Raw genomic sequence first — 24,865 nt, 5'->3', positions numbered from 1 at the left:
AAGGCTGAAACAGTCGCCAATAAATAAAAGAAATAGAAACGGGCGACAGATATTTCACCTAACATCAACCTGGTGTGGGAAAACATTTCTCGGTTATAGTGGCTAATAGCTACATATTAATTGAAAAACAAAAAAAACACCTTTTCTCAAAAGTAATTCGAAGTCCGCTTAGAGATTTTGAAAACGTTGATATGAATAGGAACCTAAACAGCTCAGTCTAATTATCGTGTGGAAGCTTAAGTAAGCATTTTACAATCGTTTTTGAACGATTCCGCCTTTTTAGATTATGCCTTATGTTATTTTCCGCCTTTTGTTACACGTCTAAGTTAGTCTGCCTTTTGAGTTTCCGCCTTTTGTGATTCCGCCATTCGTGTTTCCGCCTTTCGTTAGGGTCCCTTGTTTTTGCTTCAATGTACCAAAGTGGATTTAATCTGTAATGTCTAGCCTAAGGGCAAGCCTGAAGCCTAATCTTCAGCAACGTTATAAATCGAATGAAAATGGCCTGATATTACCTTCGACAAAACACGAATGGTAAAGTGTAGTGATTGTCGTTTACTTCCTATAATTACAAAATATGATCGTAATACAAAAGCATTCCGAAACAGTTCTATATACAAAGAGATACACCATTCTGACTCTCAACGACACAATTGAGGCTGCAACGATGCCCGTCGCGTCTATTTCGATGCAGATTAACTATTCATGAGGCCATCATTTTTCTCGAATATATGTGTTGCTCAGCGAATAAAATCAAAACCCTTCCCATCTCAACTCCTGGGCTGTAAAGTGTTGTCGATATAAAAATATGGGAGTATATATCTTACCAATTTGCAATCGTGTTCTAGCCTATCTCCGCCGCATCTGGATGCCATCTTTGTGTTTCTACGTATCACAATTGTGTCGATTCGCTCGCAAACCGACAAGAAGCACGCTCTGATAGTCACTTTCGTATTCCTCTGCAAGCAGCCACAAAATGCCACTCCCTCGAATAACAAGCTACTAATTTGGATAGTCGTCATCGTCTTGGTACGCAGGTCCACTATTGTTGCCGCCAATGCAGCAAAATCGGCTTGTGTTTGCGCTCAAATTAACACCTTGCGTTAGATCGATAATGTCTTGACCTTGGGCACGGAGATCCCGTTCGGTGGATTTCTCCAATCGTTGCCACTGTTTCACGGCCAGGGCGAAAGCTTCGTAGACATTGTCCGACGTTTTGGCCGACGTCTCGATGAAAGCGGCCACATGATGTTCCTGGCACCACTCGGAGACCTCTTCGGCCATCACTTGACGCTGGGCAGCAGGAATGTCATTTTTGGTACCCACAACGATGAACGGGAAACGATCTGCCTTTACGTCGTAGTATTTGAGGAATTCTTCGCGCCATTGTATCAAAGCTCGGAAACTTGCCTTATCGTCGACGGCGTACGCTAGCAAACAAATGTCCGAACCGCGGTAGAAAGGAGTGCGCAGTGCTTTGAATCGTTCCTGCCCAGCAGTGTCCCAAATCTGAAACAGAAAGAATAAATGGCTCGTTATGTCGATAATGAAATCTGTTTTCCACAATGTATTTATCTGTTTAAAAGCTATGACTTAAACAAGTTCCGATTTGTTAAAGATTTTGTTTTAATTTCTTTATTATATCATTTCAAACATTACATTGATTTTTTTTTATATCTAGGTGTTCTGTGTTGTTAGACAACACTATCATCCTAATTTGACAACATATTACATTTCATTTGCCGTAGCAGTTAGAAACTTTTACAGGTGACTTGATTTCACCTGCTTATAAGAGAAAAAAAAACGCTTTCAATATACTTAACCTAACTTAACTTAAACATATAACGCATTAATCGTGGCAATAGAAGATTGTAACGATTTTTGCCTGAAATTATTAATTATTTTATTTGACATTTTATTTGTATTTGATCCATCTGACATAAAATTTGTCTTAATGAATATAAGTAAAACTAACAAACAAAACGAGCAACAAACATCAACATTACATGAAATGCACACTTAACTATGTCTAAAGTATTCAGCAAATCGATTACGAAGCGTCGTCATAGTGATGTTAAAATCGAAAAGATGATAAATTTCGTTGAATTTCGTTGCCATATATCTAGTTGGGTCATGCTGTCCGTATAGAGTGTTCCGACTACCGAGACTGACAAAATTCCGTCTACGCAGATTCCGCCCCGGAGCGTAGATGCTAACATCAGCCAGAAGGGATGGCGAATCGATGTCCCCTTGAAGCAACTTGGCTACAAAAGCGGCTTGCGATACACAACGCCTGTTCTCCAAAGTATCAATCCCCAATAAACGACAGCGGTCTTCGTAAGGAGGCAGGTTACTGGGATCACGCCAAGGAAGATTTCTAAGGGCGTGGCGCAGGAACTTCCTCTGAACAGATTCAATTCGGGTAATCCAGCTGGTGTGGAACGGACACCACACTATCGCAGCAAATTCCAGAATCGAACGAACTAGAGCGCAGTAAAGGGATCTCAGACACAGCGGGTCGCTGAAACCTTCTGTTACCTTCAGAACAAAACCAAGCTGTTTGTTTGCTCTCGAAACGATGTCATTGAAGTGGTAGTTGAACGTGAATTCTTCGTCCAACCAAACGCCCAAATCACGGACACGTTGTACTCGTTCAATCGCTGTACCAGATAGCGTGTATTGGAAACGAATAGGGTTCCGCTGTCGGTTAAACGATATAACCTGGCATTTTTCAATGCTCAACGTCATGCAGTTTCGTGAGCACCACGCTTCGAAAGCATCCAACAATCTCTGAAGGTGATGGCAGTCATCCAAGGAGTCGACGATCATATAGACTTTTGTATCATCGGCATAGAAAAGCCTGGTCCCGGGCGGTAAGACTAGAGATGCGTCGTTGATGAATAGCGAGAACAACAAAGGCCCAAGATTGCTGCCTTGTGGCACTCCAGATAAATTCGTGAATGAGCTCGATTCATTAGAGCCTATTTTTACGCATAATGATCGGTTGGTGAGATATGATTCAAACCAATCGATGAAGCTATCGGACACGCCACATTTGCGAAGTTTTTGTAGAAGGATTCCGTGGTCAACACGATCAAACGCCGCTTTCAAGTCCAGATACACTGCGTCCACCTGTTTACCAGCATCAATCGCTCGTATGCATTGCGTTGAAAACTCAACGAGGTTAGTAGCGACCGACCTTTTCGGGAAGAAACCATGCTGATCACTGGAGATGTACTGTTTGCAGCTATTGAATAAGGAGTCGTTGATGATAATTTCAAATACCTTTGAGCAGACACATAGTGAAGTAATACCACGGTAATTACTCACGCTACGTTTGTCACCTTTTTTATGAATTGGAAATAGGAACGACATTTTCCAACTTCGTGGGAATACTCGGCATCCAAGTGAACGATTGAACAGCTTCACCAAAGGTATAAGCAACGCTGAGCATCTTTTTAGTAGCGCTGCCGGAATCCCGTCCGGTCCAGGAGCGTAGGAGGGCTTCAGCTTGGTTATCGCATTTGCTACTTCCCGTTCAGAGATTTCAAACATTTCGTAGCTGAAGACGTCACGAGTAGTATCATCCAATGCAACATGAACTTGCGATGGCGCAGCAACGAAATTGTTGAAAGCACGTTGGAACTGTGCCGCAAAGAGTTCGCATTTGTCGCTGGCGCAGTCGGCTGACTGCTCGTCTAGGTACATCGATGTCGGTAGGCCGTTTTCTTTCCTTTTCGAATTTATGAACGACCAAAATTGTTTTTGACATTTGTTCCAATGATTCAACGTTGGATATTCTATGTAACTCATTGGTACCTGAGACGAGACTCGCGAAGACGGTCTTCTTTTTCTGTGATTGCTAAGTTTTTTTCTTATTCCACTTTGTGCATACCAATTATGCGCATGCGCATACCAATTATGCGCATGCTGTTCAAATCCTCACATGAACCTCTCAGCAAAAAATTATTAAGTTTACATCACATCGAATCATAAATAGCCATTTGAGTAAAATTTCATGCCAGCAAACGTAGCAGACATTAGAAATAATTAATCTTCTGCTTAGATTTATCAGCAACTTTGGAAAAAAAAACTGCTCCGCCGACTGAGGTTTTTAATAACAGTTTACTTTGAACACAATACTTTTCACTTTTTCAGCCATAAAAACGGTGGGCTGCATTTGACGTTTCGTGAGAGGGGAATCTGGGCTGCATATGACGTTGATATTTTTCCTCTTCGCGAGTCTCTCTCAGATTGGTACTATACCCAGGAGGAAGCTTCAGAATCATTTTCAAAATTTTATTCTGAATTTTCTGCAGAGCTTTTTTCCTGGTATTACAACAGCTAGTCATGGCTGGCCTGAAACATTGTTTGAATATCTAAAGTTTGTTTTTAAGACAAAGTTTTGATTTTCTATTAATAAGGGGATAGAGACATTTTACATATTTGTTACATTTGGCTTGAATGCCCTCAATGTGATTTTTGAAAGTTAAATTTCTATCTAGCATGAGTCCTAGATACCTAACTTTATCTGACCAATTTTTTGGAACCCCTCTCATCGTAACAACATGTCTACTTGAAGGTTTAAAATAGAGTACTTTTGGTTTAAGTGGGAATATTATTAGTTGTGTTTTGGAAGCATTAGGTTAAATCTTCCATTTTTGCAAGTATGAAGAAAAAATATCCAAAATTGTTTGCAATCTACTACACATGACACGCAGACTTCGTTCTTTGGCGGAGAGGCCTGTGTCATCCGCAAACAAGGGCTTTTGACATCCATGAGGTAACTCAGGTAAGTCAGATGTGAAAATATTGTATTATATTAGTATCAAAATGCTGCATTGAGGAACACCAGCTACAGGAAGTCTTTCAGACCTGGAGTTCTGATAATTAACCTGAAGTGTACGATTTGACAGATAATTTTGAATTATTCTAACAATGTATGTTGGAAAATCAAAGTTTTTTTAATTTTACGATCAAACCTTCATGCCAAACACTGTCGAATGCTTTTTCTATGTCTAGAAGAGCAAGACCAGTAGAATAGCCTTCAGATTTGTTGGAACGGATCAAATTTGTTACACGTAAAAGTTGATGAGTGGTCGAATGTCCTTGGCAGAATCCGAACTGTTCATTGGCAAAAATTGAATTTTCGTTGATGTGGACCATCATTCTGTTCAAAATGACCATTTCAAAAAGTATACTGATGGAGGAAAGCAAACTGATTGGACGATAGCTAGAAGCTTCTGCAGGATTTTTGTCTGGTTTTGAAATTGGTACAACATTAGCATTTTTCCATTTGTCAGGAAAATATGCTAATTGAAAACATTTGTTAAATATATTGTAATTGTAATTGTAATTGCTCAATCCACACCCTGGCAGACAATTATCCGCCCATCTAGACACGGGCTGGGTGAGGACCTACCAAGCCTCCCCCGTTAACATGTCCTATACCGTTTAGCACACCGGGATCTTCCACAAGCAGGCGCCGGAATTAAAGCGGTCCCACAAGCTTCAGATACATTAAATAGATATAGTCCGTCTGGCACTAAACCGAATAGCGGCCTTCATATCATCACTAGCACTGCCTATCCCGCACGCCAAACAAAATGCCGGAAGTAGCGTGCCGTGTAGAACATCCGATGTTCTACACAGCACATCACCTCCGACACCATGCTCAACGTACAGCAAAGACATCGCTAATAAAAAGCGGAATGCGTCATTCGATTCAGTGCCAGAGGGACTATAAATGTAACGAAGAGGAAATGAAAAGATAGTAGAGATGGTTTGGTTGTTGGATTGCTGAAACGAGAAGAAATAAAGTCATTACGTTAAAACGTGGTTTTTATAGTTGAATAAATGTATCGATAGTTTCTCATCTGTTTCTTTTCCGTGTCGTAGTTGCGTCGATTCTATCCACCTCGAGTTTTGTCGTCTCCGCTCGAGCAATGAGGACCGCGATGAAATGAAAATATAAAAATATGACCATTAGTGTTTATCTATTATTTAATGTGGTTCTCATTTGCTTTTAAATACCTAAGTAACATGTGAACTCTGCCTCTATCAGAAAATTCTAATGAATTATATTTTATTCTCCTGCACTTTCCCTAACACAAAGTATTCCTATTTAGTAAGACATTTACAAGTGCAAAAGCGCAAATAAAAGTGTGGGACCTCATCGAATCATGTTGATGCCCTCAGAGCACTCATTCTTCGATTTGCGAAAAATGAGTCCGCTGAAAACACCGACCCGACTCGACGCAATCGCGCACCTCTACCAACGCCTCCGCACATGTAAAAACTTCTGCGATAAACCTGTGGTGTGAAAGAAATGCGCAATATTATTTTAATTTCAATCCTAACTGCATGACCCGTAGGCTCTATGCGTATGATTGTTCATTATTTTAGCTAAATATACCAGTTATTCCTGTACATCAGAAGAAAAGAAAAACGATTAAGAATATCTTGCAGCGTAAAGTTTAAGTGATCAAATATTAATCCTTTCTTCGAACCTAATTTCATTATACATTGGGTTATGCTATGCTTCGCGTGTGATACGAACAATTAGATTTATCAATATAATGCATTAGCATCCAAATAAATACCCTAGAAAATTTTCTTATTGTCCGACAAACATTTCAAAACAATTACGAACTGCAAAAATTCAACGGTAACTTTACTCAACAAAGCTTTCATTCGATCACCCTTAAAATACACAGTCATCAGTAGACCATGCACTATAATATCCTCCTAATATAACGCAGAGCTAAAAATCCTCTCTTGCGTTACCCAATCTGAACAAGAAAACATTTTCAAATACTTCCCATAATTTGTGCACGGCGCCCAACTCTCCAGACCTGCGCCCTCCAAGATCCAAGGTGCTGCTGCCTTACGTTCAAAACTTCTTTCCTCAAAGTCTGTCTATCAATTCCGAACTCTATTGCATACTACCATACCAATCAGACCCTATTCCTGACAGGACACAGAGTCATAACCCCAATGTGATGGATTTACCCAGTAAATCCACAACCTTGTCCTAACCCCTCTTACGTTTCGCTATCCTCGAAAGTCACCCATATTGATGCTTGGCAAAAAATATCAGTATTCAATCCACAAATCCCAAATTACACCACATTACGTTGGTCCGTTTGGCGTCGCCGGTGGATACCTGTTCTGACATTCGTTTCTTTTAAACTCCATTTCAACCATGTCCCTCCACTTTATCAATACGAATGTTGACGAATCACGATAATCTGAAGATCGTGACCAGAACGGAGGTAGGATAAATCACTAGGGACCAACTACCACCTTGAAAACATTTGTTAAATATATCAACTAAAAATGATAAGCTACTTTCTGGAAGTTTCTTGATGAGGATGTAGAAAATTCCATCATCGCCAGGAGCTTTAATATTTTTGAATTTTTTAATAATAGTTCTCACTTCTTCCAAATCAGTCTCCCAGGCATTTCCGAAAACGTTCTCTTGATTGAGAATATTTTCGAACTCCTGAGTAACTTCATTTTCAATTGGACTAGTAAGTCCTAAATTAAAATTGTGCGCACTTTCAAACTGCATAGCAAGTTTTTGAGTTTTTTTCGCAATTGGTTAGTAATAATTTGTTTTCCTCTTTCAATGCCGGTATTGGCTTCTGAGGTTTTTTCAAAATTTTAGATAATTTCCAAAAGGGCTTAGAGCCAGGGTCCAATTGAGAAATCTTATTTTCAAAATTTTTGTTTCTTAATTGTGCAAAACGTTTCTTGATTTCTTTCTGCAAATCCTGCCATATAATTTTCATGGCAGGATCGCGAGTGCGTTGAAATTGCCTTCTCCTCACATTTTTAAGGCGGATCAAGAGTGTAAGATCACCGTCTATAATCACGGATTCAAATTTTACTTCACATTTTGGAATGGCAATGCTCTTGGCTTCAACAATGGAATTTGTTAAAATTTTAAGAGCATTGTCAATATCAAGTTTTGTTTGTAAAGAAATGTTAGCATCAAGATTACTAGCGATATATGTTTCATATATATTCCTGTTGGCTCGAAAATAATTGAAAGTGGAGCTGATAAGATTAAAAATCGCTTCATGGGATATTTGAAATGTAACAGGGACATGATCGGAATCAAATCAGCATGAGTAACTAATTGGCAACAAAGATGACTAGAGTCGGTTAAGACCAAGTTAACCGTAGATGGATTTCTAGAAGAGGAAAAACATGTAGGACTATCAGGGTATTGAATTGAGAAATATCCTGAAGAGCACTCATCAAATAAAATTCTGCCGTTGGAATTATTTTTTCAATTATTCCATGACCGATGTTTGGCATCAAAGTCACCAATGACAAACAATTTTGACTTATTGCGAGTCAATTTTCGCAAGTCAGTTTGAAACTAATTAACTTGCTGTCCAGAGCATTGAAAAGGTAAATAAGCAGTTATGAAAGTATATTTACCAAGCTGTGTTTTAACGGAAACACCTAAAGTTTCAAAAACTTTAAGTTCAAAGGACGAAAACAGTTGAATTTTTATACGGCTATGAATGATGATTGCAACTCCCCCACATGCCCCATCAAGACGATCATTACGATAAACAAAAAAGTTAGGATCTTTTTATAGTTTGGATCCAGGTTTGAAATATGTTTCAGTAATAACTGCTTTATGCACGTTATTAGCTGTAAGAAAATTAAACAGCTCGTCGTCTTTACTACTCAAAGAACGAGCATTCCAATTTAAAATATTCAAATTATTATTTATTGGATCCATTAGAAAAACGTAATCCAATAACAATTTGATTAGTAAATTTTACACCAACTTGGACTGATTCAGTCATAGTGGTGGCTTTGAACATTGCATCAATCATTAGATTCAATTGTTCAGTTAGAAAATAAAATCAGAGGCAGACATATCACTTGAAGATTTTCCGTTAGAATGTTCTTCCGGAAATGTTGTTCCGGAGTAGATGTTACCTGTGGTGGCAGGGTTTTTTTTTTCATTTGATTTGAAACAAGTAGAATGGGTACTCATAGCACGAATAGGGGAGGAGTTCAAATTACCTGCTACGATATCGGCAAAGGATTTTCCGTGGGTTCATTCGAAATTAAAAGATTCGAACGGCTACCCGACGGATTAAAATTAGATTTTTGAATGAGCATGATCATAAACTTCCTGATAGGTATGATTCCTAATCAAGCGATCGTTAACTGAAAAATGAGTATTGTTCGACACCCTACCAGGCAAATTCCGGAAACGACCGTTATCGTAACGGATATTATCCTTCATCTGCCTGGCACGAGCCTCAACGACTCTATTGCGTTGCGTGAAATGCATTCCCAAAAGTTAGCTTTGTGAGGGCCCTTGCAATTGGCGCATTCAAACTTTCTGGTATCTTCCTTCACTGGAAGACGTCCTTAGCTTGAGAAGAACCTCCGCATTTAGCATCCATGCGGCAATTTTTTGTACCATGACCCCACTTTTGGCACTGACGGCACTGAGTGGGGTTCTGGTAATTTCCTCCATATCATTAATAAGATAATACTGAAGAAACGGTTCATCAACTATATTGTGTAGAATTAAACATATCGTTTGTACATTCTATGGAAATTTACTGAAAAAAGGTGTATCATTATTATATGCAAAATGAATATGAATAATTACGTCTTTGTTTTGTCACATCAAACCAATCTGTTACATCAGTGACCCACGAAAAAAAAAATAAAAAAAAAAATATGTACCTAGGTAAATGCAGCCTTCTAGGAAATCAAATTCTGAAATGGTTTCCTGGGGAAGGTGGAAACTTGTAAGGATGATCCAAATTTACCGTTTTATCGTTTATCACATACCTGCAGCGTATACCGTTCGTTTTCCACCTGGATATCCTTGTTCAAGAATTCCACTCCGATTGTGTGAAAGCTGTTAGCGTCGAAGAAGTTCGACACAAAACGGTTCATCAGGCAACTCTTGCCAACGCCACCATCGCCTACAACAGAAGAACAGAACACGCATTAGTACCTAATAAACAAATATCAAATTAACACTGTGTAGCTATAGGGTTCAATCAAATCTATGAATCAATATGTTGAGCAATTTGCTTTGCCGGACGATAGAAGTTGTTTGTTATTTCAACCTTTCACGTCAGGGTTTCTCAACGCATGACACGTAGGCTCATTTTGTGCGTTTTTTGATTAATGCAGATTCTGGTTAGTTCATCCCGGGACATCCAAAAGCAAAAAAAAAACAGGATTTGAGGGTTCTTGGGATTTCTCGTATCCCGAGATATAATTTCTGACATCCTAAAAATCCCGGAATTTCCTAGATAAACGTAAGATTTAATTAGAGTGACTGAATTCCAATGCAAAACTATGGCATTTTCTCTTAGACTTAAGCTTTATTCGGTAAAGAACAAATGTTAATAAAATGTTTAGAAAATATTGCGCATTTCACATACCACTGGTTTATGGCAGCAGTTTTTGAAGGGGTGGAAACGAGAATCGAAGCGCTCGTTTGCATCAAATCTAGTTGGTGCCTTCAACAAACTCACGTTTTAACTGAAGAACAAGTGCCAGCACGATTTGATGCAATCGCACATTTCTGTTCCTACTTCCACATAAATGAAGACTGACTGCGTATTCCAGTGATGAAATAAAAAAACATTAAATAATTATATACTACAAAAAATACGACGTCGGAACACGATTGAATTAATGCTCAACATTCGATAAATAGTTGGAAACAATCGTTGCAAAGGCAAATAACTTCAAGTCTTGTCTTGTCGATGGCTTCTTTGTTTTCGAAGAAATACTTGAGGATATTAGCCTCTGTACGTGCCATAAATTCTTTTGTTCTCTTGACTTTTACTGTGCGCCGTGTGTTGGGCAACTTGAAAACAGGGCGCACAGTAAAAGTCAAACGTTTTATTGCATGCATAGCCTCAAAGGAGAAAACGATTTTGCAATACAGTTAACTCTCCATAACTCGATATTGAAGGGACCATCGAGTTCGGGAGGTACCGAGTTGCAGCACACACAACCAATGCAACTGCGATCGTACGGACCATCGAGGTAGCCATGAAAACCAGTTTTCTTTATGATTTTCTGCCTCGATGTTGAGATACGGAATATCGAGTAGGGAGAGTTGACTGTACTACTAACTGACTTTCGTATCAATATTCATTATTCTGAAATTTTGATCTATGAAGGTCGTTCCTGGTTTTAAAAAGGCGCAAGTTTGACTCAAAGTTCAACGATTTTTTAAACATTTTTCACAGTATGGATCAGATTTTATCAGCCTCATTGTTGCAATCATCTTTTGGCTGCAGCCATTTTCAAACCAACGTTGATGAATACTAAACTAGACAAAAATAAAAGTATGATGAATTCCAAAATCAGGAAGAAAAAACAATTTTTTTTTTTTTTGAAAGATTGTTTAACAGGATCGAATTTATATGTATATGTTCAGGTTTCAAGTTAAAGAAACTTAAATACACAAAACTTTTCAAAAATTTCTGTTATGCATAGGTATAATAGATATCACTCAAAATGCTTCAATTTTGAATAATATCCATTATACCTTTACATAACAGAAATTTTTAGAAAGTTTTGTGTATTTAAGCTACTTTATTTTAAATTTGTATTTAAATTGCCGAAATGTGTAGGGATAAGGACGGAAGCATCTTGACGGACGGACGTGAGGTGATTGAAAGGTGGAGGCAGCACAACGATAAACACCTGAATGGCACAGAGAACACAGGCGCCGAGGGTCACGACAGCGGAGGAAGTGGCTACGTCAGCACGGCGGATGAAGGAAACCAACCTGCCCCCACATTGAGGGAAGTTAAGGATGCCATCAACCAGCTCAAGGTATTGGAGCTGAACTCATCAATATGGGCCCGGAGAGGTTGGCAGCCTGTCTGCACCGGCTGATTGTCAGAATCTGGGAAACCGAACAGCTGCCGGAGGAGTGGAAAACAAAGTGCTATCCCAGATTATCTTCCGTCGTCTATCACCAATAACAAATGAGTTTGTGGGAAGTTATCAAGCTGGTTTCATCAACGGCCGCTCGACAACGGACCAAATCTTCACTGTACGGCAAATCCTCCAGAAATGCCGTGAATACCAAGTCCCAACGCATCACCTGTTCATCGATTTCAAAGCGGCTTATGATAGCATCGACCGCGAAGAGCTATGGAAAATCATGGACGAGTACAGCTTTCCCGGGAAGCTCACAAGACTAATAAGAGCAACGATGGACGGTGTGCAGAATAGCGTGAAGATTTCGGGTGAACATTCCAGTTCGTTCGAATCCCGCCGGGGACTTCGACAGGGTGATGGACTTTCGTGCCTGCTGTTCAACATCGCGCTAGAAGATGTCATGCGGAGAGCCAGGTTCAATAACCGAGGTACGATTTTCACAAGATCCAGCCAATTTGTTTGCATCGCGGATGATATGGATATTGTCGACAGAACATTTGGAACGGTGGCAGACCTGTACACTCGCCTGAAACGTGAAGCGACAAAAGTCGGCCTGATGGTGAATGCGTCAAAAACAAAGTACATGCTGATAGGCGGAACCGAGCGCGACAGAGCCCGCCTGGGAAGCAGTGTTACGATAGACGGGGATACTTTTGAGGTGGTTGATGAGTTCGTCTACCTCGGATCTTTGTTAACGGCTGATAACAACGTTAGTCGTGAAATACGGAGACGCATCATAAGTGGAAGTCGCGCCTACTATGGGCTCCAGAAGAAGCTGCGGTCGAGAAAGATTCACCCTCGCACCAAATGTACCATGTACAAAACGCTTATAAGACCGGTGGTCCTCTATGAACATGAAGCATGGACCATGCTGGAAGAGGACCTGCAAGCACTTGGAGTGTTCGAACGAAGGGTGCTTAGGACGAGCTTTGGCGGAGTACAGGAAAACGGTGTGTGGCGGCAACGAGCTCGCTAGGCTCTTCGGCAAACCCAGCATCCAGAAGGTTGTGAAAGCCGGAAGAATGCGCTGGGCAGGGCATGTTGCAAGACTACCGGACAACAATCCAGCAAAGATGGTGTTTGCGTCGAATCCGGTTGGCACAAGAAGGCGAGAAGCACAGCGAGCGAGGTGGCTTGATCAGGTGCAACAAGATCTGGAGAACGTGGGCCAAAATCAAAGTTGGAGAGACACAGCCATGGACCGAGTAATTTGGCGAAACATCGTTAACGAGGTTTTATCAAATTAATTGATGTAATACCAACTAAATAAATAAAATAATAACCAGAGATGTATGTGCTGGGAATTTTTTTTTTATTTCCGTACAAAGTGGGCCGAAGGGTCTCAGATTTTCATGAAACTTTTTCCACAGGCAGCGCTCATGAATAAGAAAAAATTGAGAAAAAATCAGGATCGCTTACCGTTTTGTCTCAAATTCCGAACAGACTCATACTCCGAACACTCGGTTTTTGTATGGCGATGTGGCTGAAATGTTTCGCTGAAATATGTCATCAAATTAAAAGGAAATGGCAGTCAATTGCAATTCAATTTTAACGTCTTCGAATCTATTTTATACCTCTGGAGTAGTGATGATTCTCTTGTTTGAGACTAGTAGCACTAGCCCAGATAAATTTAGTTGCGAAATTATTCATTTGAATACGATTTATTTGTGCTGTTCGGAATTTGAATCAAGGTGTTCGGAATATGAGACAAAATGAACACAGTGTTCGGCATTTGAATCAAAATGGTGTTCCATACTTAATCGTAAAAACGTTACTAAATAAGCTAAAATAATCAATTTTATTGGCACACCCAACAACTAACAGTTAGGCTTAGCGAATAAATTGAAATTTTCACTACAGTCGACTCTCCACATCTCGATGTTCTACATCTCGATATCTCTCCCTATGTCGATGATTTCTCAGGTCCCTTCAATCTGGATACGATGTCTCTCTCCATATCTCGATATCCTCCTTATCTCGATATCTCCATATCTCGATGTGTTCCTGATGATTATTCGTTCCCAATTTTTTCTCCGTATGTCGATATGAACAATATCAAAGGTCACTAGACCAAATTTTTGAGATTCCAAACAAATTAGAAACGCGGAATGACGTTTGATTGTTTATTATTTTCTTAGTAACGGAGTGATTTTCAATCTAGTATCCATTAAAATTTTGTTCCTTGTCGCGATCTCTCCCTATCTCGATGGTCCCTTCGATATCGAGATGTGGAGAGGCGACTGTAATATCAGCTAATTCATGCCTATCAGATGCATTTGAAGTCACTGTTGGCCTTAAGTGTTCGGAATATGAGTCAAAACGGTATTTACCCGGAAAACTCAGTTGGATTTTTTTTTGTTTTCCTCTGACACTACTTACTTTGAAAAATCATAACTCAAGAACAAAGCATCGTAGAAACAAAGTTTTTTTTATGAAAATGAAAGCAAATTTTCTTAGGAATAAAAAAATATTAACTGGAAAAAGTTTTCCACAAAATTTTGCACTGTTGAGAAAATTTGTAAAGAAAAGCCGGAAAAAACTATGCTCCAACTCGTGGAAAATTTTCAAAAACGTATTTTTGAGAAGATAATTTCATAAGCTTTAATCGCTGAAATTTTTGAAATGTACTTTTTTTTCGTTTTTGAGTTATGGCCAATTTTGTAAAAAATGTGCAAATGTGCCATTTTGAGCCTTTTCTTTGAAAAATCATAACTCAAGAAAGAAGCATCGTAGAAACAAAAAGTTTTTTTTTTATGAAAATGAAAGCAAATTTTCTCAGATGAAAATGTAAGTTATATACTGAATAATTGAATAAATAAAATTAAAAAATAAATAATAGAAATCTTATTTGTTCCATAGAAAAGAAAGAATCCCTTTTCAGTGTAATGAAAAATTGAGGCGGAAACATTTTTTTTTTAATTTTTCTTAGCGGTGTAATTTTTTATGAAAAATATCATCCATTCCGACTTATACTTCATTAAAACCAATCCCATATCTTTTTTTCAGATGTTTCAGAAAATTTGCAATTGCTTTGATAAAAAAAAATCTTTGTTTTTCCGAAAGAAAAGGATATATGGTCATTTTACACAAAATTGGCCCTAACTCAAAAACGAAAAAAAAGTACATTTCAAAAATTTCAGCGATTAAAGCTTATTAAATCACCTTCTCAAAAATATATTTTTGAAAGTTTTCCACTAATTGGAACATAATTTTTCCGGCTTTTCTTTATGAATTTTCTCAACGGTGGAAAATTTTGTGGAAAACTGTTTCCAGTTAATTTTTTTTTATTCCTGAGAAAATTTGCTTTCATTTTCATAAAAAAAACTTTGTTTCTACGATGCTTCTTTCTTGAGTTATGATTTTTCAAAGAAAAGGCTCAAAATGGCACATTTGCACATTTTTTACAAAATTGGCCATAACTCAAAAACGAAAAAAAGTACATTTCAGCTTATGAAATTATCATCTCAAAAATATTTTTTTAAAAATTTTTCACGATTTGGAGCATAGAATTTTTTCAACGGGGAAAAATTTTGTGGAAAACTTGTTTCAGTTAATATTTTTTTTATTCCTGAGAAAATTTGCTTTCATTTTCATAAAAAAAAACTTTGTTTCTACGATGCTTTGTTCTTGAGTTATGATTTTTCAAAGTAAGTAGTGTCAGAGTAAAACAAAAAAAATCCAACTGAGTTTTCCGGGAAAATAAGCGACCCTGATTTTTTCTCATTTTTTTTATTCATATATTGATGAGCCCTACCTGTGAAAAAGTTTCATGAAAATCTGAGACCTTTCGGCCCACTTTGTACGGAAATAAAAAAAAAATCTCCATGACTGACCATATTTTCCGGAACCAGTTTTACGGAAATGGTCATAAATCTGGAGATTTCTAACGAATCTTAACTCTTTTCCGCCCATGGTGTCTGTAGAGCACCAAAACTTTCAACCTTTGTAACTTTGAAAATAACGAACAAAACTAAATTGTTTTCACACTACATCATAATTACACATCTCCTCTTTCACTTCAATGCCTTATTATAGGGATGCAACACATTTAACATGTTTTTTTTTTAAGAAAAATATATATGAAGGAATGGGTTTTATCGGTCGAAAAATATTACATACTTGCCTACTATAACAAAGATAATTAATCCCCAAGGTAGCAAAAAAATATTTTCCAATAGATTTACTCTTTATTTGCTCTAACATATGTTCAGAAATGCACAATTTAGTCTCGCAATCATTGAATTTGAGGTGGTCATAAATACGGACTCACTCAAATAAGTATTGCAACACACTGCTGAATATTGAATCACCCTGAAAAGTTTAGCATCACCTCAAAACAGGAAATTTCACATTGCTATATCTCGAGCCCCTTACGACTTGCAAAAAAGCGATCTTTAGCAAAGTTGTTCAGGGGATCAAGGACATCCGGAAAGCGAACAGTATAGTTCGCGATTTTGCCGCTAGGTGGCGCTAGTGAGCATGTAAAATTGAGCATTTTGAACTAGTTCTAGCTTGTGATCCATAAAAGATAGAAAGTTCGGGTCTTCAGCAAAGTTGCTCTGAGGTTCAAGGACATCCGGAAAGCGAACAGTTTAGTTCGCGATTTTGCCGCAAGGTGGCGCTAGTGAGCATGTAAAATTGAGCATTTTGAACTAGTTCTAGCTTGTGATCCATAAGAGATAGAAAGTTCGGGTCTTCGGCAAAGTTGCTCAGAGGTTCAAGGACATCTAGAAAGGGATCAGTTTAGTTCGCGATTTTGCCGCTAGGTGGCGCTAGTGAGCATGTAAAATTGAGCATTTTGAACTAGCTCTAGCTTGAGATCCATAAGAGATAGAAAGTTCGGGTCTTCGGCAAAGTTGCTCAGGGGTTCAAGGACATCCGGAAAGCGATCAGTTTAGTTCGCGATTTTGCCGCTAGGTGGCGCTAGTGAGCATGTAAAATTGAGCATTTTGAACTAGTTCTAGCTTGTGATCCATAAGAGATAGAAAGTTCGGGTCTTCGGCAAAGTTGCTCAGAGGTTCAAGGACATCCGGAAAGCGATCAGTTTAGTTCGCGATTTTGCCGCAAGGTGGCGCTAGTGAGCATGTAAAATTGAGCATTTTGAACTAGTTCTAGCTTGTGATCCATAAGAGATAGAAAGTTCGGGTCTTCGGCAAAGTTGCTCAGGGGTTCAAGGACATCCGGAAAGGGATCAGTTTAGTTCGCGATTTTGCCGCTAGGTGGCGCTAGTGAGTATTTCAAACTAGTTCTAGCTTGTGGTCCATAAGAGATAGAAAGTTCGGGTCTTCGGCAAAGTTGCTCACGGGGTTCAAGAACATCCGGAAAGTGATCAGTTTAGTTCGCGATTTTGCCGCTAGGTGGCGCTAGTGAGCATGTAAAATTGAGCATTTCAAACTAGGCACTTTCAGACCTGCAGCACTTGAATATAAAGCGAATGAAACATAAATCACTGGAAATAAATGCTAAATCTCTTGAATACGAAATCAATCAGACCTGAATCACTTGTACATAAAGTGAATCAAACTTGAAACATTTGAAAATGAAGTGAATCACTTGAAATCATTTGAACATCAATGAATCAAACCTAAACCAGTCGAATATGAGTGAATCAGATAAGAATCACTAGGATATGGAACAAACTGAATCATTTGAAAATTAAATGAATCAATTCTGAATAACTTTATAATAAAGTGAATCTGACTTGCGGGTATGGAGAGAACTAAACTTGAATCTATTGAATATAAAATAAATCAATCCTGAGTCACTTGACCATGGAGTGAACTTGACATGATTTTTGTTTACTCCATATTCAAGCCAAACCTGAATTTCTTGAATATACAGTCGACTCTCCACAACTTGATATTCTATAACTCGATATACTCTATAACTCGATCGATTTTTCGGTTCCTTCAAATTCCCATATATCGTGCTCTCCATAAGCAGAGTTGCTCGCTGTCACTATCAACGCTTAAAATTTGCTGATTTGTACAGGCCGACTGCGATACAATTCGGATCAATCAACATCATATCAATATCATGCTGTCTACTCCATCACAAGTGCATTGATGGCGATAGACTATGGATATCACTGATGGGTTAAGTTTAGCCTTGAATTAAGCAAATAAAATGGCAATTTATCAGTACGATATTTTTGACAGCGTTTTAGATAGATTGAAACTATTTGTTGGTCACTGAAAAACAGTAATAGCATGGATATTTACCACGTGATCACTCATTCCGCAGTGATTATGATCTAGAGTGCGATGTCGCATCACTGCATTTGGTTGTCAAATCAAAGTGATATTGATAGCTGATAGTGATAGTGATAGTCTTAGACCATCAGCCATCAGGTGATATGATTGATATTAAGCAACTCTGTCCATAAGTCGATATTTCTACAACTCGATATCTCAATTAGTCGATGTCACGTGAGAGGAAAATTTCCCTCCATAACTCGATATCCATTTTAAAATCCTTCTTATACAGGTCGGACTCGATTATCCGGAGACTCGATTATCCGGCGATTCGATTATCCGGAATTTTAGACTTGATTATCCGGAATTTGTTTTTTGAAGATCTTGTTTTGCAATTTTTATGTATAAATCTGAGGTAATTTGATATTGCAGTATACAATATTAATGGTTTTGCACTTTTGAACGTATTTAAGAAGAAGGGGGTTTGAAAAAGTATTTTTATCAAACATTTAAATTTTTTTCTTAGTGATTCGATTATCCGGAGGATTCGATTATCCGGAGTGAAAAAAAAATCGATACTCCGGATAATCGAGTCCGACCTGTACTGGGAAACTTGGACTTATTCTGGAAGTGAATAAATACTTGCAAATTGTAATAAATGTTTAAAACATTAAAATAAAAATAAAATTACGTAAGGAAAAAAATGGGATATTTGTTTGTAAAATAATATCAACAAAAAATTATTGCTTATTTACAGAAGTAATCATATATGTATTGGAAATACAGTGAAACCTCCATAAGTCGATATTGAAGGGACCATCGAATCATGGAAATATCGAGTCATGGAACAGCAATCCTTTGGATAGCTGCTTCTAGGGACCATCATAGTAACCATGAAATTTTGTTTTTAGTATGGTTCCATGAGTCGATATCGAGTCATGGAACATCGACTCATGGAGGTATCACTGTACTGAAATTTGTTTTTTCGATTTTGGGATTTTTTGCGTTGGTATATTCTATAACTCGATAATTCTTTAAGTCGATGGTCCCTTGAATATCGAGTTATGGATAGTCGACTGTTGAGTGAATCAAACCCGAAAGACATGAATATATAGACATGAATCACTTTAATTTAATATGATTTCATCCCTACTCACTTCATCTTCCAAATGTCAAAGAATATCTGAGCAGCATTCTGGAAATTCTATCTGATTAAATTCATAATGTTAAGGTACAGACATCCCTCCAAAGTAAACTGTTTCCTGGATGCCCTTGACTTTCCGAACAACTTTGCCGAAGATTCAAACTTCCTATCTCATCTGGCTCGAAAAATAGAATTTGTTTCATATATTTAATTAAATATGCGTACTACTGCAACCTAGTGGCAAAATTAGGAACCAAAAAATTTGATATTTGGATGTCCTTTACTTTATTTCTGTTCTTTACTTACCGAAGAATCGAACTTTCTATCTCTTGTGGATCGCAAGCTAGAACTAGATTAAAATGCTCAGTTTTACATGCTCACTAGCGCCACATAGCGGCAAAATCTCGAACCAAACTATCTGTCTTCCGGATGTCCTTGACTTTCTGAACAACTTTGCCGAAGACTCGAACTTTCTATCTCATGTGGATCACAAGCTAGAACTAGTTTGAAATGCTCAATTTTGCATGCTCACTAACGCCACCTAGCGGCGAAATCTACAACCTAACTGCTTGTCTTCCGGATGTACTTGGCCTTCTTAACAACTTCGCTGAAGTCTCGAACTTTCTATCTCTTATGGATCACAAGCTAGAACTAGTTCAAAATGCTCAATTTTACATGCTCACTAGCGCCACCTAACGGCAAAATCGTGAACTAAACTGATCGTTTTCCGGATGTCCTTGAACCTCTGAGCAACTTTGCCGAAGACCCGAACTTTCTATCTCTTATGGATCATAAGCTAGAACTAGTTCAAAATGCTCAATTTCACATGCTCTTATGGATCATAAGCTAGAACTAGTTCAAAATGCTCAATTTTGCATGCTCACTAGCGGCAAAATCGTGAACTAAACTGATCGTTTTCCGGATGTCCTTGAACCCCTGAGCAACTTTGCCGAAGACCCGAACTTTCTATCTCTTATGGATCACAAACTAGAACTAGTTCAAAATGGTCAGTTTTACATGCTTACTAGCGCCACCTAGCGGCAAAATCGCGAACTAAACTGTTCGCTTTCCGGATGTCCTTGATCCCCTGAACAACTTTGCTGAAGATCGCTTTTTTGCAAGTTCAAAATTAGAATCGTATCGTAAGCGGAATATATATAGAGCTATATTACAGATTCCGATATCGTGCACTTTATCATTGTCCTGAAGGAGATGAAACGGAAGTGGAGAATTTGGATATGAGCGATGATAAACATAAAGTAATCCAGTTGACGGTACTTCCACTGTCTGAAAAAATCAAAATATTTTATTATACTCATGTAACGAGTTAGGTAAAGGGAAAGATAAGAAATGACAAGTAGAAAAGCGTTTGAAGAAAACTCATATGGAAAAAAATCTATGGAGCCATAAAGTATTCTATGTTCCTGGTGGTGTATCAGAGCACCACCTCATATTTGATTTTAAATTTCCTTGAACACTAATTCATAGTTCAAAAACAAGGTTTTGTTCTACGATTTTGCGCAAAAATGTACAATTCTATTTTAAATCATGAAAAAAATGGGCGGGATAGAGTTAATGCGTTCACCGGCATTCAACTTCCAATAAGTTCTAGTTTCAAGAAAAATTGTAAATATCTATACAACTTCATATCGCACATAAATACCAGCGACAGTAAAAAATACCATTTGGACATGATCTCGGAATATTTGGAACATCTCCGGTGTCCGAAGGCCAATTTGCATTGTCAAACAAGTTCCTGAAACGAGACCAAATTTGCCGTTGACTGCTTCTGGATACATCCAATTTCATCAATTTTTCGTAAAGTTATAAGCATTTGAGTTCAGGCAAAATTTTGCCTATCCCCTGTATTACCGCATCTCTGACGGTGATTTTCAAAATAGGTACCTGGAAGCATTTGCAGCTTTCGGGAATCGTTGACCATTGTACATTGCTTCAACGCTGTTTCTTCAACCATCAACGTTATATTTCAGCTTCATACTATCATATTTATTGGCTAAAACGTGATGAAATATGTTAAAAGTTTAGCACTGTACGGATTAAGATTTAATTTGGAATTATGAATCAAAATCCGTACAGCACAATAATCCTCCCAAACAGTTATTGTACTATTCAGAAATAACATTCACTGCTGCGGAATTACAAATACTCAGTATTAGAAGTCATCATGATCAACAGCTGGTTCAGAAAGAGCGCGAATTTGACTATTAATATGTTGGAAACTATTCTCACTCTTCTTAGCAAATCACTAAGAAGGTACACGAACCAATCATCACAATGATGAGCGGTCACATTTTGATTTTTACGATTTTCAAATCATGGTCTACTTGTATCAAATAAGTATGAACAACAACTAATAACTTATTGTAATTAGATGTGTGATTTTAAAACTGTATATTTATATGCACATTTTAATATTGAAATAATGAAAATTCTATCAAGTGTACGGATTTCGATCCCACACTGGATAATCATACTTTCACTGCTAATCGAAATCAATAAACTTCTAGCTTAAAGCTGCGCTACAAACATGCTGCTAAAAGGCGTTATACATAGATATATTTAGTCTAATTAAAGACCAGTTTTGTTTTGGATTTCTTCCCCTTTTCTTTAAGAATCTATTTTTCGGTTCTACGCCTTTGTCCACCGGAACCTTTCTTTCCACGGATTTCTGCCTTTGTCCAGCTTATCATACGATTTTTGCTGAATATACAATTTGATAACATCCTATTAAATACTTCCTTACACAGCCATCCCGCACAAAATTGTTTCTGAAATTTAGCCCGCGATTAAAAAAAGTTGGGCGGACCTGGTCTATAGCTAGGTTACTATTATAGGGTTCAATCAAATCAATGAATCAATATGTTGAGCAAAACAAATGCTGACGATAGACGTCGATTGTTATTTGAACCATTCACGTAGAATAACAGTAATATTCCACCCCTTAGTTCAACATTCAGCTTATCTTGGTTCCAAGATACATTTATGATGACCCAAGCAGATTTGAAAGTCCAATATTTATAAACGAATTTTAATCGCTTCCATAAACCTTACCTAAGATTACCACTTTCAGCAGTACATTTTTGCTTGGGGGCCTCATATTCGTCATCTTGGGTGGCTTTCGATGTTTACACAACTGCTCCTCCTCCTCCTCCTCCTGGCGCTGCTAATCACCGATGGATCTTTGTTCCGCTCACAAAGCAGGGTACCCACTTTTCATGCACTATAGGGTATCCGGATTCCGGAGCCAGTCGATTCACGGTTGTCAAATTTACGACAAGACAAAACAGAAAACTTTCGTCTCGATTTGCTTTGGAGCCGAAATTACGACAACTATCTCTTTGTTTAAATGCGCATAAAATTAAAACATTGAATTACACAAAACTATATTGCCCCACAAACACAACCAAGGTCGGAGAGAAGGAATCGGAGCACCGAGCAAAGTTTTGTCCCCCGCGAGTAAGCGAAAAACAACATCGGCCACTATTTCAATGAATGCACTTATTTTTATTCACACACTGATGATGTTTGTCAGCTGAGGAATCAAACACTAATCAGCTGGTGATTGCATCGCGTATGCTTCAGAACGCCACCTGCAGCTGCTAACTACCTATACACACTTGTAATCGGCAATTATTGCACGGTTTAATTAGGTTTTCTTTTCTCACCCAACATCGCCCTTTTAGCGAAGAAAATCAACGAAATCAACACCTTCTTCTATCCGCGACTGGCTGATGGCAAAACTCGACTCGCGAATGTGTGGCAGAGGCGGTGACACAAAATCTGACGTTTGTGCCAGAAATGGATTCTGCATGCATCAAAAGTTTTGTCGGTACAATCTTGCACCGCATAAAATCGCCCGCCTGGAGTTGAATGATAATCAATAATAAGGCAATCTACACGCAGAAAATTGGGTCCTAAAATGTTTAATGAAATCTTGTTTTTATTTAATGACACGAAAGAGCATGTTCCTACAACTATTTTAGCAATTTTTCCCGGTCAAATAACGGCTACATCATATATAAACTTTAATTTAAAAATTGGGTCCATATATGAAACTTGACACTTTTGATCATGTTTGACGTTTGCTTAATCGACAAAAACACCACAGGGCTTTTAGTTTTAACACTGGGGTTGTTCCTATCTGACATTTCGGAAGGGACACGGAAAGCAAAATACACCCAAAATTTGAGTTTAAGCTATAGAGTGTGACAAAATCTAAAAAAATGTGTTTTGGACTTCAACAAATGAAAAACATTAAAAAATTGAGTAAACATGTGGCCTAAAGTTAAGCGTCTGGCATTAAAATTGGGACAGGCCTTTAGGACCCTCTTAATTATACTAGAAAGCCATACTAAACCCATAGGGTTTATTCACAAATTTCATAACGCCGAAAATGACCATTCTCGACACCCTCCTACCTCCTTGTAACGCTTTTTGTATGAGTATTCTCCAAATTTTGTATGGGCTGTAACAAGTCGAGGACACCACCCACCCCCTTTAGCGTTATGAAATTTGTGAATGGCCCCATATTCCGTCTATTCACCCCTTGTAATGCATACACGGAGAAATATTTTTACCTAATTTTTGAGTTTACTTTACCCAAAATTAAGTATAAATAAATCTCTCGGTTTTCTCTTTCTCCCACACGAATGTTGTCAAAAATAGAGAGAGCTGCATCTACACAATGCACAGTGGTTCGATCTTAACAAATGTCGGCCAAAACCTCAAACTCTCTTTAAAATAGCTGAAATCATATATTTGACATATTTTATGCCATATTGAACTATTTTGGACTTTTATTTTTGATTTTTTCTTGTTTTAACCTGATTCGCTGCTGACAAGTAATTTCTCGGCCTATCTTGATGCATGGGAAATTTCTGCAAGGAATCGATCAAGAATGCGCTTTTTTCCTGATGGCAGTACGCAGTTGAAAAGGACTGTCAGTTCAAATGGGAGTTGCTGTAGAAAATTTCTGCAAGGAATCGGCGAGAAATTTCTTTAGCGATTCCTTTTCAGTAGCAAATCAGGCTTTTGGACTAATTATTAGAATATTCAGGTTTGGACAATTATTATTTCAACTTTTCAATTATTCAATTATTTTCAATTTTTAAATCTTCCATATACAATGGTCAACTTGGGCAGGCTGGTTCGTAGTTATTTATTGACGGATTGAAATGAAATTTTCACAGCATGCCAGGCATTACTTGAATTTCAATATATATTTTTGAGTATTTTTTCCATAGACAACTCCAATAGTAAAAACAACTGGACTAAAGCGCAATTTTTGACAAAAAAAAAAAAAACTGTTCATCCAAAGATATGAAAGCTCTACACAAAAACCATCATAAGTCAATATGTTCATCTCGTCTTAATGTCCACCTTATTTATTTAATGCGCTAATTTGTCAAATTTGTAAAAAAAACACTACGATGAACTCGTGATTGGAAAAATTACTCAAAAATATATGCTGAAATTCATGTGATGTCTGAAAATAAAAATATGAAAATTTCATGCACATTTGTCCATAAATATCTCAGATCTAACC

At 37.9% G+C, this 24,865-nt stretch overlaps 1 protein-coding gene across 1 annotated transcript; it reads right to left on the bottom strand.

The window, feature by feature from the left end:
- Positions 1-532: 532 nt before the first annotated feature.
- On the bottom strand, positions 533-23,104 carry LOC5570936 (ras-related protein Rab-9B). Its single transcript, XM_001659361.2, has 3 exons — positions 22,372-23,104; positions 9,835-9,971; positions 533-1,506 (listed from the first exon to the last, which is right to left on the bottom strand). The coding sequence occupies exons 1-3, from the start codon at positions 22,424-22,426 to the stop codon at positions 1,000-1,002; spliced, it is 699 nt and encodes a 232-aa protein (XP_001659411.1). The 5' UTR covers positions 22,427-23,104; the 3' UTR covers positions 533-999.
- Positions 23,105-24,865: the final 1,761 nt, after the last annotated feature.

The sequence above is a fragment of the Aedes aegypti genome, chromosome 2 (assembly GCF_002204515.2).
Source record: "Aedes aegypti strain LVP_AGWG chromosome 2, AaegL5.0 Primary Assembly, whole genome shotgun sequence".
Lineage (NCBI taxonomy): Eukaryota > Metazoa > Arthropoda > Insecta > Diptera > Culicidae > Aedes > Aedes aegypti.
The sequence above is the reverse complement of the archived record's forward strand: the minus strand, read 5'-3'. Positions and strand labels throughout refer to the sequence as shown.